The sequence below is a fragment of the Asterias amurensis genome, chromosome 2, assembly GCF_032118995.1.
Source record: "Asterias amurensis chromosome 2, ASM3211899v1".
In the NCBI taxonomy this organism is placed as follows: Eukaryota; Metazoa; Echinodermata; class Asteroidea; order Forcipulatida; family Asteriidae; genus Asterias; species Asterias amurensis.
The window spans coordinates 1887745-1903603 of record NC_092649.1 but is presented as its reverse complement, the minus strand read 5'-3'; the positions used below and the strand labels follow the sequence as shown (position 1 = coordinate 1903603).

Genomic DNA, 15859 nt, shown 5'->3' with positions numbered 1-15859 from the left:
CAACTGCAATGCTTGCACAAGGAACACCTCAGCAGCTTTGGGGGATTTCCTCTGGAATGCAGCCTGCAAAGAGGGGTTGCAAAGTGAAGTTTAGTTTAGTTTTGCGATCCGCCCATTTTCTAATCAGATAGAGTCCTAATGTGGGCTTACGAGAGTTCAATTGTGTACAATTTATGAAAGGTAAACAAAATGAAGAACAACAGTGCAGGAACCCACGGACCCGACCCATAAAGTTGTGAGGGTTTCTGCGCCTGTGCTTTTTTTGTTTTTGTTTTTTTTGTCTTCTTCACCAAACTGTTAGTAGAGTTAAAGTTTTAATTCACTTTGCCAATCACTATTAATCCTTAAACGGATTCAATTTTTTACTGTGTCAGGCAAACAAGCAAGCCAGACGAGACAAACGCAATGTTTGTAAATCTTTGACTTTAAGGGTTTTCTTTTCCTTTTTCTGAAATAGTTACATTTTAACCGCCCCATATTCGCAGCCACTATATATCTTTTTATTATCAGTCACTTCTGCGGGCTCCGGCAAATTGCGTTAATCGTTCTACATCTTGTAAATCATCAACTTATACTTGACAAGAAAGATACTTAAAGTTGTTTGGACAGATTGAAGCTGGCTATAACACATCCATGATCCATCGTTAAGAAAAAGGAGGAAGAAAAAAAATCTACATCAAGTGGAATTCTGGGCATGCACTTGAGAAGCTTTTTGGACGTCTTCCAAGTCAAGAGAAACCTCTTTAGTTTTTTTTTGTTCGAAGCTGAGCAATATTTCCGGTGAGAGGAGAAAACTTGATGAGTTGATGTGTGGTTTGTTTTCAATAATGAAACTTAAGAGGAGTGTCCAGACAGAGTGAGGCATGACAGATATAGATGCGGGATGGGTAAATAGCCCCCTCTGTTGACAAGAAGTGCTTTGAGCGAAACCATCTGCCATCAGTTTCCGTTGTTCTTGGGTAAAATAATTTTGTAGTCGAGGGACTTCCATTACTTTCCCTATGTGGATATTTTTGTCTTAAATAATTTTGAGATTTTTTAAAAATTTAAATATGAAAAAAATATAGATTTTGCCTGTTAATTGTTAATTCCATTTTTCTTAATTCTGTAAAAACTTTGTAAATTTGAATGTTGTCAACCTTTTGGTTGTTTTTTATTCAGATTAAAATAAACCATTAATAATAATAATAATGGGATGTTCCTTTGTCAGTCATCCTGCTAAATAAGTTGGACTGAAATTAACCGAACCTCTTCCTCTTTGAATTATAAACGATGACTGGCTTTCTGTTAAAATACCACACATCAAAAGAACATGGTCTGCAGCTTGACAACACGTCAATTTTTCAGCATACTTGTTCCATTTTTAAAGAGCTGCATAGTGGAAGTTATTGCTTAACAAAGTGAAAGCGAAATTGACCTAGAATTGAAGCACTGGCCATTGAAAGTCAAAGATGTTTCGCTAAAACTTTTTTTGGGGGGAGGGTGTATGAAGATAAAATCTGCTAAAAGCTGATAACGAGATCTGTTTAAAGACTTTCAAGAACTTCCACCAGCCTATTTAGCAGTGTTGAGAGTCGTTGCTGAAGAACGATCTTAAACTAAGTTCAAAAATGGAGGACCCAGGGGTTTATATTTAAAATTAGGCGTTCATATGTTTTGTCATCCCGATGGAGTTGCAGATTCCAAGGAGATTTTAGGTGGTACCCTCAGCGCTAGAGAAGTAGATCAAAGAGCATTACATGTATTTCTTTATATCTTAAGGAAATGGCTGATATTTTGTTCGCTGGGTAGACAGAAGAATAAAAAGTCTGAAATAAGAGAGCCTGAAATCTCCAATCCCTTTATAAGGGAACCATGTGTTTTTGTTGTGAAAGAAACCAGCTTACATGTAAACTCTCGTTTTTGTTGTCCCAAATGTGCAAATAATGTGTGAGATGTGCGCGTAATCTAATCAAAACGAAAACATAGAAATAATGTGATAATGGGTGCATTGACTTTAACATGATGGTGTGACACCAAGAGTCTTTATATATATATATATATATATATATATATTTTCGCATAAACATATCTATTAAATCTTAACGGCTCCATCCATCATCAATATTTTCATCATCTGTATTCTTTATCTGCCCCCTCCCCCGGGGTCTCAACACATCCTCATATATCCTTATCATAATCTCATCACTATATTCTGCATCATCATCATGATTGTCATCTTTCGTCATCTCTGATAATTTTAGAGAAAAAATGTCTGCATAAATAACCCTGCCGTGAGGAACGTGCACGAAGGTATCCATGTCCACTGTGACCTTTGTGTTATAAACAATGTACATGTAGAGTGACCTACCTCTTGGTCTCCGATCATTTCAATTATAGACTTATATTCAACTGAAGACAAATACAGACTTGTACTTTCGTCGACAAAGTCCGTTCTTAGTGTCGAAATAAGTACTTTCTCTGTTTGGACACTCTTTAAGGCACTGGGGTGCATTTCACAAAGAGTTAGGACTAGTCTTATCTCGAGTTAGGACCAGTTACTCGTCCTAACTTAGGACTATCCATGCAATTTGTATATCTAGTCCTAACTCTTTGTGAAATCGACCCCTGGACACGTTTGTTAATTGTCAAAGACCAGTTTTCTCACTTTGTGTATCCCAACTTATGCATAACATAACAAACCTTTGAAAATTGAGACTCAATTGGTCATCAAAGGTGCAAGAGAATGATAAAAACCAAAAAAACAAAAACACCAACATTTGTATCATTTCAGATGCACAGAAAAAAAACTGTGTGGAAATTTGGGCTCAATCGGTCATTGAAGTTGCAAGAAAATAATAATTTGAAAGAAAAAACACCCAGCAGAAATAATAAAAGCCTTCGCGAAAGTCTATTACTTGAGTGAGAAAAAGCGGAGGTAACTTCAGAGGGATTCGTTTCTGACAATGTTTTATACTATCAACAGCTCTCCATTACTCGTTACCAAGTAACTTTTTATACTAACATTTATGTTGAGTAATTACCAATTTTCGCTAATGCCTACAAGTTAATCCCTTTTAAAACGCATGTACAATTTAAAAAAAATAATGCAATTTAAAGTTCATTTGTGTTTGGAACTGACCCTGGCGCTGTCTTTATTTATTGATGTGCACGGGTAATGACCCGATCCTGTCTCTCGCTAATGACACAGAGCGGCCAAGGACTTCTGTGTTGATCTTGATGAATTAGAAATGTATAATTACCATTATGGTATTGTATTGTTTTCTGTTTACGGCGCTAATGAGGCATTCAGCCTTATAGTCTGTAGTTTACAGTGTAATTACCGTATATCGTAAATCATCTTTGTTACAATTGAAACATTTTGCAAATGTTGTCAGTAGTTCCAAGGCAACAAAAATCAACCTGTACAAATTGTTGTATTGTTTAACTGCTTCCAGTGGCGATTTCACTCATAAATCATGATCAGACATGTTCCGACCACCACAACTTACATGTACACCTATAACACTCATTCGGTCATTCAAAGGTATCAATGGAAAAAATAGAAAAAAAGAAACAAACCAACAGCCCAGCAATAAAACAAAACGTACACCCTACAATCTAGTTTCACTTTTTTTTTCTTTTTTTTTAAATAACTGCTCACAAAAAGTAAGGAAACTTTTTTCAATCCAGTATATTTGTTATTGATCAATACTCTCTTTGTATATGGTATATATCATTGCAAAGCTGAACTGTTCCTCTTTAAAATGATACCACAATTGCAATGATTACATGTTGCTGGACTTGACCACGTTAATGAGAATGAGACAAAGTCACAAATCAAATGTGCCAAAATTAGCAATTTTGTGTTACTGTATGAACAATCAAATTGACACTGTAACTCAAACAAGCAAGACAACTCACTGATCTTAATCCACTTTATTGAGACAAGAAATTTGGTATAGAGCAAGACACTACAACTTACTGATCTTAATACACTTTATTGATACAAAAAGTTCAGTAACAAGTGGATGATCCGAATGCGTTGATGACAGCCTGGCACCTTCTGATGCTGCACACAAGTCTTGTGATGCGCTGATGATGAGGGATGGCGTTCCATTCTTCATTAAGGAACCTGGTTAGGTCAGTCACAGTTGATGTGTTGGTGGTTCTGGCACGGACAGCGAGGCCAAGCTGGTCCCACAGATGTTCCATGGGATTCAGGTCTGGACTGTTAGCGGTCCAATCCATCCGGTGCACCCCAACATTTTTCAGGTAGTCAGTCACCAGTCGGGCTTGATGGGGGCGAGCGTTGTCATCTTGAAAGATGGCATTTGGTCCAAAGTCTGCAAGTATGGGACTGCATTCGGCTGTAGAATATCGTCTTGCAAATACCCATCAGACAGGTGTTTTTCATGAGATGAGGGTTAATTATTGTGTCCGATGAGCTCATTGGTGCAAATCATTGTGTAAACCATTAATGGTTCTGAAAAGCTTGATCGGTTTAATTATTGAACATTACCTATTGACCATTCACAGACAACGGTAATTTTGGCACATTTGATTTGTGACTTTGCCTCATTGTTATGCATGTAGCCAAGTTCAGCAACATGTAATCATTGCAAATGTGGTATCATTTTAAAGAGGAACAGTTCAGCTTTGCAATGATATATACCATATACAAAGAGAGTATTAAATAATAACAAATATACTGGATTGAAAAAAGTTTCCTTACTTTTTGTGAGCAGTTTAGATGTAATAATAGTGTAATAAAAACTGCAATTAAAGGCTAGATAGCTTGAGCGCCGGTATGTTAAACCGGAAGTCGTTTGTTCATATCCTGCTCTAGTCAATTTGTTGTGGTTCGACCCCCCCCCCCAACGCCCAACTCGTTTTTACTTTACACAGTCAGCTTCTCTTGTGTTTTATTTTTATTTTGATAAAAACAATTTAAACGCACAAACTGTTCAAACACCGAGAGGCTCTTTTACACATTTCTTATGTTGCCTTTATGTGCGTGACTAAAAGCAAGTTTAGCATGTCGTGGGTTCGAATCACACCCGAGTAAGATGCATGTGATTGTTTTCACAGACGTAAGGAAAGTAGTATCGAGTAGACAGTGCTAACACACATCGTTGTATGCGGGTAAAACCAAAGTGAATATAAAAGCAAATTATTCACACTGTCGTTTGTCAGTAGGTGGTTGGCCGTCGTTAATAATCAACCGTTTATTTTCATTACATTTAGACTAAAAACCTTCATAATTTCCATAATTCATTGATAGAATGTTTGCTCAAAGTGTCTCCCGCGTGTGCATAATCCATCCATACGTCTTGCCAACTAGACATTCTCGTCTTGATCAAACCCAGCGGTATAAGGATCTCTCCCAAACAAGCAATTTTCTTTTTCAATCAGACATTTCTGAGAACGACTTATTAATCTTAAAACCGATTCCACGGAAGGTCGAGTTGGGTTTCAGGGTCAATAGCCACCCTATCGTACCCATAAGACTAATGAATAGTCATAGACCCCCGCACTCCTCCATCGTGATTCGTCAATGAGAAATTGCTTTTTGAGAAGGATTTATTAATCCAAAAAACCGATTCCACGGAAGGTCGAGTTGGGTTGCAGGGTTCAACAGCCATCATATTCAACCCATAAAACTAATAAATATTCATGGTCCCTGCACTCCTGCAGCGTGATTTGTCAAAATGAAAAATTGCTTTCTGTGAGAAGGATTTATTAATCCTAAAAACCGATTCCACGGAAGGTCGAGTTGGGTTGCAGGGTTCAACAGCCACCCTATATTCTACTCGTTAAGACTAATGAATATTCAATTATTCAAAGACACCCCCCCCCCCCCTTATGCACTGCACTATACTTCTCTCCATCATGATTTGTTATTCTCTTGGGAGAATTCTCTAGAATTGGTGGAATGTGATTAATTGTTGTGTTTTTCGGGAGGAAGGGGGGGGGTACCTGCCACGAGCTCGTCGCCCACTATAACTTGACTCCCGAGTCCAATGACCTGGATCTCAGCCAGTTGGGGCAGCAGGAAATTGTAGACTGGAACGAGATGGGGAAACTCGGAGCTCGGAGTATAAGGGACAATAGTGATCCATCAATCCAGATATTGGGTCCATCTTCGTTTGGTATTGATTTATTGATGTGAAGTTATGAGCCGAAAAATGATAGCAGCATACTGACTAGAAGTATTATAATTCTGCGTGTGTCATTACGTTCAGTGTCTTGAGGAGATACATATTAATAGTTAGGGGATTCTGTTAAAGGCAGTGGACACTATTGGTAATTTTCAAAGACTAGCCTTCACACTTGGTGTATCTCAACATATGCATAAAATAACAAACCTGTGAAAATTTGAGCTCAATTGGTCTTCAAAGTTGCGAGATAATAATGAAAGAAAAAACACCCTTGTCACCCTTGTCACACGAAGTTGTGTGCGTTTAGATGGTTGATTTCGAGACCTCAAAGTCTAAATCTTAGGTCTCGAAATCAAATTCGTGGAAAATTACTTCTTTCTCGAAAACTATGGCACTTCAGAGGGAGCCGTTTCTCACAATGTTTGATACCATCAACCTCTCCCCATTACTCGTCACCAAGAAAGGTTGTATGCTTATAAATAGTTTGAGTAGTTACCAATAGTGTCCACTGCCTTTAAAGGAACACGTTGCCTTGGATCGGACGAGTTGGTCTATAAAAAGCGTTTGTAACCGTTCGTTATAAAATGCATATGATTGGAAAGATGTTTTAAAAGTAGAATAGAATGATCCACACAAATTTGCCTCGAAATTGCGAGGTTTTCCTTTTATTTTGCGAACTAACACGGTCGGCCATTAATGGGAGTCAAAAATTGTACTCCCATAAATGGCCGACCGTGTTAGTCGACGAGGTAAAAGGAAAACCGTGCAATTTTGGGGCGTGTTTGTGTGGATCATTGTATTCTACTTTTACAACATCTTTCTAACCCTATGCATTTTATAACAAACGGTTACAAACGCTTTTCAAAGACCAACTCGACCGATCCAAGGCAAACGTGTTCCGTTAATGTTTCAGGCCTCAAAATAACCCACAGCAATTTGCCGCGGTGCCCTGTTTTTTTTTTCCGTGGACGGTGCTCTTTGCAAAGCATCAATACAAATCAAAATTGTCCCCTTTCTAGAGGAACATTGCTCCCCACCTTTAAAGAACACAATTCAAGGCTTGAAATTACTCAATGGGGTTTTAGCAGAGCTTATTTTGTCATCATTTTCTGTACAATTGATTGCACAGTGTAGGTGTAAGCTTACAGTTCAGATCTCTGCTCTAGATAGTGCATGGTGTTTCGTTTTATTCCAACAAGATGACCTATCTTGACTGTGATTTTTGTCTGCCGTATATTTACCAGCGCAAACTATACATAATGAATTTTAAGTGAAGTGAAAACCGTATGGACTTCAGTGAATGATTCATTCTGAACATGCACATTAATGTGCGATTGCCCATTTTTGTGGAAATTGTGCAATACAAATCGCTTATTATTGGTATTTATTAGTGTTCAAAATACTCGACATTAAAAACGCAAGGACAAGGGCGACAGCAAAATATAACAATGAAAAAGGGTGACATAATTAAAGAATATCCAATCTAAAATAAAAATTATACTGTAATGTGAACTGTATGCTCCTCTGTTTTTGAAGCTTTCTTCATAATGCAAATTAACTTTGATATCTCCGCAACCCTGCTCTTTTCACGGTTGTGTAGTTGTCACCTAACTCTAGGTTCCATAAAAGGTGAAGCAAAAAGAAATTCAAAGCTTAAATAAAAATGAGTAGATGAAACTATACTCCTCAGTGACATTTCAAGCTTTCTTCATACTGCAAATTAACTTTAATTGATCCGTAACTCGACTCTTTTGACGGTCGATAGTTGTCACTAAACTCTAAAAGTCAGTGACATTTTGTTTCCCTGCGTATTTATTGTCTTATGTCTTAAAATGCTATGCAGAAGAGATGAGGACCTGTCAGGGAAAGGAATGATTAATTAGGTGGGTCCGGACAAATTATAAAGATTTTGTCATCGTGGGGTATAAACACTGTGAATGTAAACACTGAATTGCTGAAATCTTTGGGATGTCTGAGTGTTTTTGAGGCCAGACTCTAGCGATGATTTGTAAGAAATGGCCGCACAATGTGTGCAGAGTTCACTAACCAGCTTTTGCTGGTGTCAATTTATGTCGACCGTATAATATGGGAGTATGTCAGTATGGTTTGGCTGTTTTATAATTTACGGGAAATGAAAGGTTTTTGTTTTAATAAACTTTAAAGTTCTGAAATTAAATGCAAAAAAGCATTGGTTGCCTGCACTTTAAACACAAACTACGACACTCTGTTTGGAGTTTATACATTTCATTTCAATCATTTTTAATTTTTATAGGATAAATATGGTTACACATTTCACAGGATAAAAATAGTTCCAATGTATAAACAATAAATAAGCATATCAAACTTAAATTACATGAAAATTTACAAATCAAACCTTAATAAAAAAGAAGAAAGAAAAAGCACACAAAGAAAAATCTAAATCCAAAACCAAAACGGTGCTCCTGAAGGAATACAGAAGAACAGACTGGGATTCGATGTGGCTAATCGCCAAGGACTGCCAGAAATAATTATCTACCAAGAACAAACACAGTAATAGGCCTATAAATGCTTCAAAACCTAATACAAATACTAAACATATAAAAATCTCTCAAATATAATTATGAATAGATGGAAATTTGCGTCGGGTATAGCGAATTTTAATTGTGGTTTTACCCATACGCACCGATGTGTGTTAGCACTCTGTGTTACTCAGCACTTTACACAACTAATTATTTAGGCCTCGGGAAAGTACTGAGTATACAGTGATGACACACATCGGGATAAATATTGGTAAAACTTAAATAAATGTAATTATGAAGCATTGAAATATAGAAATTGATGCAGACTGCGGATGACATTTGTGGCACATCTTAAATGTCTCCTTTTCAAAAATGCATTCACTCAATCTTGAAGAAGAAAACGGTGTTACTATACAAAATGGATACGACCCCGTGACAGGTCCTCGTTTGTATTTCCGTGGGGGAATTTCAGATGTCCAGAGGTACAATTTTATTGGCATGATTTTGAAGATATTGACTGTCTGAGGTGTTCACTAAACTGAGCCACGTGGGTGTCAATTTGTGGTGAGAGGAATTTGCTGATGTGTGTACATGGCGTGTTGTTCTAGTCAAACGTTTGACAGAAGAGACATACAGGGCCAGGACCTTACAGTTTGTTTGTCTTAACAATTATCTCGGAATTGGCATTTTCAAGCCCAAATGTTCACATGCCAGTGTGATCATGACGGGACGTTCCTTCTCCCATTTATCCAATATCCGTGATACTTCACGGAGGCAACGAAGGCAATTGTCTCCATGCTCCCTGGTCATTGCATTAGTGCCCTTGAAATGATCCAGTAGAAGTTTACATTTCCTCATCTAGGGTGCCCTTTACCAAGGAGACAGAGCCTTGGTGCCCTAATGCCCTTTCAAAGACGAAACATACAGGCCTGCAATCCCGTATAAAAGGCTACCTTTAAAAGAACCATCCGGGTCGGGAACTTCCGATGCAGCTGTGGTCCCCAGTGAGGATTCTGTGGTCATGTGTAGCCCTCGGTGGTACATCCCATGGGGCAAACATTGGCTTCTCCATGAACTACATGGTGTGTACTAATGATGTAAGAATGCGGTAGTCTGCTGTGTGTATGTACCGCTTCTTCACTTAGTTTAGCCAGCTGTGGCTTACCTCGGATGGTGTGAATAAAGCACACTTTGATGTCAATCAAACTTGAAGCTGGTGTAGGTTTCAAGTGATTGCATATTATTAACGACTTGATGACAATAGCAGAATTTTAATGTTGATTACATCATTTGATGTAGTGGGAAACTAAAATGATATTAATTGGTTAAATATCTTGTTATAAACTTGGCGATCTTGTTTCTCGTTTAGGAAGTTATTGAATAGCAATCTTTGATCCATGAGTCATTGGTTCAAGTCCCACCGGGTAAATTGTCTTTGGTCAATATCAAATAAGTTAAAGGATTTGGGTACTTTTTGTAACAAAAAACACAATGTCCACAGATTTGCATCAAACTTACACCGTTTGAAGACTAATGATATCAGAACGCGTACCTTAAAATATTAGTTGCTGAGGTGCTATAGTTTTTGAGGAATGAGTAAAACAATGTCATGAAAATACGTTTTTAGATGCTAAAATAATTTTCGTCTCATGATCACTGAGACGAAAATTGTTTTCATGACATTGTTTTACTCATCTCAAAAACTACAGCACCTCGGCAAGTAATATTTTAAGGGAAGTTTTCTCCATCATTATCCTCAAACTGTGTAAGTTTAGTGTAAATCTGTGTACATTGTGTTTTTTGTCCTTCCAAACAAATACATAGACCCTTTAAAACATATCCAGTCAGTTTCCCTTATACGGCGGTTTGTTAATTGATATTCAATGACAAAAAGTCGCATCCTCTGAGGGTGATCCCCTGGTTGTCACTTTCCAGGTATGTACCGTAAACTCGGGTGTGATCCCTGGCTACTCGGCAATTAACAGTTGTAATGGCTTCTGACTGGCAGCCCATAACAACTTATATAGAGAGTTTTCGTTTTCTACGACGGATGGTTCTGCGACGGTTAGTAGTTTTCAGCAAAACGTTGTCGTTTTCAGCACAACGCAGATTCATTCGTCGATGAAAACGAAAACTCTCTTATTATAGGGACACCGCCTACAACTGACGGTCGTTGTCCATCCCAAAATCATTATTTTAAGAGAAAGGTAGTTTTTAAGGAGCCTTGTATTTTATTATTTCCTCTTGCACAGATCCAGGAGGCAGATCTTGATGTGGTGGCATTTCAAGAAGTACGAGCCGACCTGGATGAGGAACATTCTCAACTTCTCGAGTTGAAGAGTTTACTACCATCGTACAAGTGGCATGTGTACCGTTCCTCGCAGAGGGTTACTCCATTCAAAGGTGCACCAACAGGATGGGAGATGGAAGGTACTTTAAAGGGTTTGGGAACAGGGTTGGCTACTTTTTGTTACACGCAATGTCCACATAGTATGTACATTAAACACACACAGTTAAGTGTGAAGATAATGATAGTCGGAAGTTTCCTTAAAATGCTACTGGCTGTGGTGAGCTGCAGTTTTTTTAGAATAATCATTTTCGTCTAAGTTTTAGCATGTCAACTGTATTTACTAGTTTTGGAATTAAATAATAATAATAATAATAATAATAATAATAATAATAATAATAATAATAATAATAATAATAATAATAATAATAATAATAATAATAATAATAATAATAATAATAATAATAATAATAAGATTTGGCCAGTAAACAGGGCGAACATCGTGCTCCGTAATTTTGACATAAAATTTGGAGATCCCCTGAACAGAAAATCACCAAGTTTGGAGTAAGTACAATTGGTGTGACATAGACAGCACTGGGAAAGTAAGGAACTACTACGACATCAACTTTCTGCAAAACGGAGGTGAGAAAAGTAGTTTTTCATCGATAAATATACACTACAAATTTAAATTCGGTGGTGCATCTTTGTTCGGTGCGGGAAAACACAACGCCCGCGCCTTTAACGCATCGCCTTAGAACTCCCATAACGACGCAGAAGCAAAGATCTACGCACAACGATTTGTAGTGTTGCCTTTGTTGACGTAACTTACAAAATAATAATGAGCGCAGAAGTTCAACCCCCTTCGCCCATGTCACGGCGGACCAGGCAACGCATGTTTGGCAACCCAGCTATACCAATCACCGAAAGAGCCCTGCCGACAGCTAGTAACAATACGCCACTCCAACTTGCCAGATCAACAAACCGCATCGGTCGTCACGCGGGTCAACGTGGACCGCGATCTCCAGTGAGGAACCAGATTGGGATCGAAAAGTATGCTGCTGGAACAAGCTCTACCCACCAAGTACTAGAGGAACCCCATGCAGAGGACGCACCTCAAAATGGCCCCCTATGTGCAACCACTGGAAACCCGAAAAAAGTCACAAGAAACAAATGGTCCCGGGAAGAGTATAAAGATGTTATGGAAGCATTCTACACCGCTTCTCTAAACCCGACTGAGACATCAACAACCAAAGCCGCCTACAATATCTGGCGAAAAAAACACCCAGCAGATCGACTGAATCTAGATGCTAACAAACTCTCCAACGTTAGACGTGACATTGTATCCAAACAACGTCTAACAGAAATGGAACTTGAAAACATCAGAGTACAGATAAGGGTGAGCATCATCAACCACAACGATATAGTTAGTGACAATCCAGATGAGACAGCTACCGCTGCTGAGGAAACAGAACCAACAGGAAATGCCACTGTTGACCCCCCATTGACACAACACCAAACAGAGACTACCCAAGAAGGAGACAATGTAAAGTTAAACGAAATGATAAACAACATAAAGCAGAAATTTGAAACACTGAAGGAAACGTCTTTCAAACAACGACCACGAATCCCAAAAATAAAGAAAAACCTATCCATAGAAGTCCTTAGACTCGCCAATGAAGCCATCCAAAATATCACAGGTGAGATGACGAGACCTTTGAACATAACAGAGATAAACCAACTCATACATGCAGCCGCCTCAACCATTGCAGACACAGTGGAAGAGAAACCTAGGCAAGAACGGAAGCGGAAGAGAAGGAAGCCTGTTTGGAAGGAGAACATAGAGAAGGAGATTAAGAAACTACGTGGACAACTATCACTCCTGAGTGAAGTTGAACGGAATTCCAACATCAAAGACAGGAAAAGAAAACATCTGGAACGAAAATTTAAAATCAAATGTAAGGAAGACATATCAACTGCCAAAGAAATACTCAAACAACGGATCCAAGCAAAGGCACATAGACTCAGAAGATTTGACAAAAGGAGCAAGTTCTTTTGGCAAAACAAGATCTTTAAAGAAGATGCAAAGAAATTATACCGTGAGCTTAGCAATAAGAAGATAGATGTCACCGAGCCACCCACTATAGAAGAAGTTGAGGAGTTTTGGAGTAAGATCCTTGAAAACAACAAAATGCACAACGTCCGAGCTACCTGGATCCAACAGCAACAGGACCAATACACAGATGTAACGAGCCAAGAATGGTCAGATATAAACACCATTGAGACCACTGCAGCTATCAATAAAACCAATAACTGGAAGGCACCGGGATTAGACGGAATTGCGAATTTCTGGATCAAAAACTTGCCTAGCATCCACGAAGATCTTGCATTGGCCTACAACGACATAGTCAAACACCCAGAGAAATGCCCCGAATGGCTGACACGAGGAACTACATTCCTGCTTCCAAAGTCGGAAGAGACTCGGAACCCTAAGAACTATAGACCAATCACCTGCCTGCCCACAATGTACAAAATCCTCACCTCCATCCTAACAGAGAGGACGTATAGCTTCCTTGATGAAAACAACTTGCTACCAGTAGAACAGAAAGGGTGTAGGAAAGGAAGCTATGGCTGCAAAGACCAGCTACTGATCAACAAAACCGTAATGGAAGAAGCCAAATTTAAGAAAAAAAACTTATCAACAGCGTGGATTGACTACAAGAAGGCATTTGATAGTGTACCTCATTCCTGGATAAGAAAATGCCTTGAAATCTACAAAATATGTCCAACTACTGTCAACTTCATCACAGCAAGCATGATGAACTGGAAAACCACCTTGAATCTCCACCATGCAGAAGGGTCGTTAACATCAAGACCGATTAACATTAGATGCGGGATTTTCCAAGGAGATTCACTATCACCACTACTTTTCTGTTTAGCGCTAGCACCACTTAGCAACCTGCTGAACAACAGTAGTTACGGATACACATCCGAAAATGGCAAACTTAACCATCTTGTCTACATGGATGACCTCAAGACATTTTCCAAGGATGACAACCAGCAAAAGGGTCTGCTCACCATTGTGAAGACCTTCAGTGACGACATCAGGATGGAGTTCGGACTCGATAAGTGTGCCAAAGCCACATTCATAAGGGGAAAACTCACCAAAACAACAGACCTAGACATTGACACTGTCACTAAAATCAAGGAGATGGACCAAGAGGGTACATACAAATACCTTGGAATAAATGAAGGTAACGGCATACAACACTCAGCCATGAAGGAGAAGGTCCGGAAAGAGTATTATAGAAGAGTGCGGATGATACTGAAGAGTGAACTTAATGCAGCCAACCGATTTGAAGCTATCAACACCATTGCAATACCTGTAGTATCGTACAGTTTCAATATCATCAACTGGAAACTGTCGGAGATTAAGAGGATGGATGCAAAGACACGAAAAATAATGACCATGAACAGGATGCACCATCCAAAAGCAGACATTGACAGGATGTACCTGCCAAGATCAACTGGAGGACGTGGCCTGATCCAGCTTGAACTGACCTTCAAAACCTCCACAATCGGTCTAGATGCTTATCTGACGAAAACTAATGACCCACTCCTCCAAATAGTGAAACAACATGATGACAAGAAAAAGCTCTACTCCATCAAAAAAGAAGCAGTAAAATTCAAAAGAGAACTTGACTACTCAGAAATCACACCATCAGATAATGAAGCAACAACTATCTATACAAAGCGAGTAAAGAAGACAGCAAAAACCAAGGGTCATGAACAACTACAGAAAACCTGGGAAGACAAGGTAATGCACGGGAAGTATCCAAAAAGGACGAAAGAAGCAGATGTTGACCAACTGAAGACACACCAATGGCTTAAAAACACCGGGCTGAAAGCAGAGACGGAGGGCCTTATCATTGCCGCCCAAGACCAGAGTCTCGCCACCAGATCATTTCACCATCGCATCATCAAAGATGGAATAGACCCACAATGTAGGATATGCGGAAAATATGAAGAAACCGTAGACCATATTATCTCTGGATGTCCAGAGCTGGCGAAGACGGAGTTTATTCATCGACACAATAAGACAGCGGCGTACCTTCACTGGAAAATTTGCAGGCATTACAACATAGAGACGACAGGGGAGTGGTACAAACATCAGCCGACAACGGTCACAGAGAATGATGTAGTCACCATCCTCTGGGACATGCCAATCCATACTGACAAAGAGATTAAAGCCAACAGACCCGACATCATCATCAAGGACAAGAAAGACCAGAGGTGTATACTAATTGATGTGTCAATACCTTCCGAACGAAACACCTCAATTAAAGTTGCCGAGAAGCTGTCTAAATACAAAGACCTTGAGATCGAGATTAGCAGAATGTGGAGTATGAAGACCGAGACAATCCCAGTGGTCATCGGAGCTCTGGGACTAGTAAAGAAAGGACTGGAGAAATTCATTGAACGTATCCCTGGCAGCATAAGCATCAACTTAGTCCAGAAGATTGCACTCCTCGGCACAGCTCACATACTACGTAGAATTCTGTCCATTAAATAACATCACCCCTTTAGCGCCTCAGATCCATAGTCTGGATCCGGCTCTGTAGGATGTATCGTAGATAGCATAAAATAAACTTCTTCATAATAATAATAATAATAATAATAATAATAATAATAATAATAATAATAATAATAATAATAATAATAATAATAATAATAATAATAATAATCATCATAATCATAATCATAATAATAATAATAATAATAATAATAATAATAATAATAATAATAATAATAATAATAATAATAATAATAATAATCATCATAATAATAATAATAATAATAATAATAATAATAATAATAATAATAATAATAATAATAATAATAATAATAATAATAATAATATAATAATATAATAATAA

The 15859-nt window shown here is 38.4% G+C and overlaps 1 protein-coding gene across 2 annotated transcripts in view; it reads left to right on the top strand.

The window, feature by feature from the left end:
* The window catches only part of LOC139954192 (uncharacterized), a 54971-nt gene that overhangs the window by 19193 nt on the left and 19919 nt on the right, over positions 1–15859 (top strand). For both annotated transcript variants that reach the window (XM_071953900.1, XM_071953901.1), the window contains one exon: positions 10891–11068. In XM_071953900.1, coding sequence (XP_071810001.1) covers positions 10891–11068 — 178 coding nt within the window. The remainder of the gene's footprint in view (positions 1–10890; positions 11069–15859) is intronic.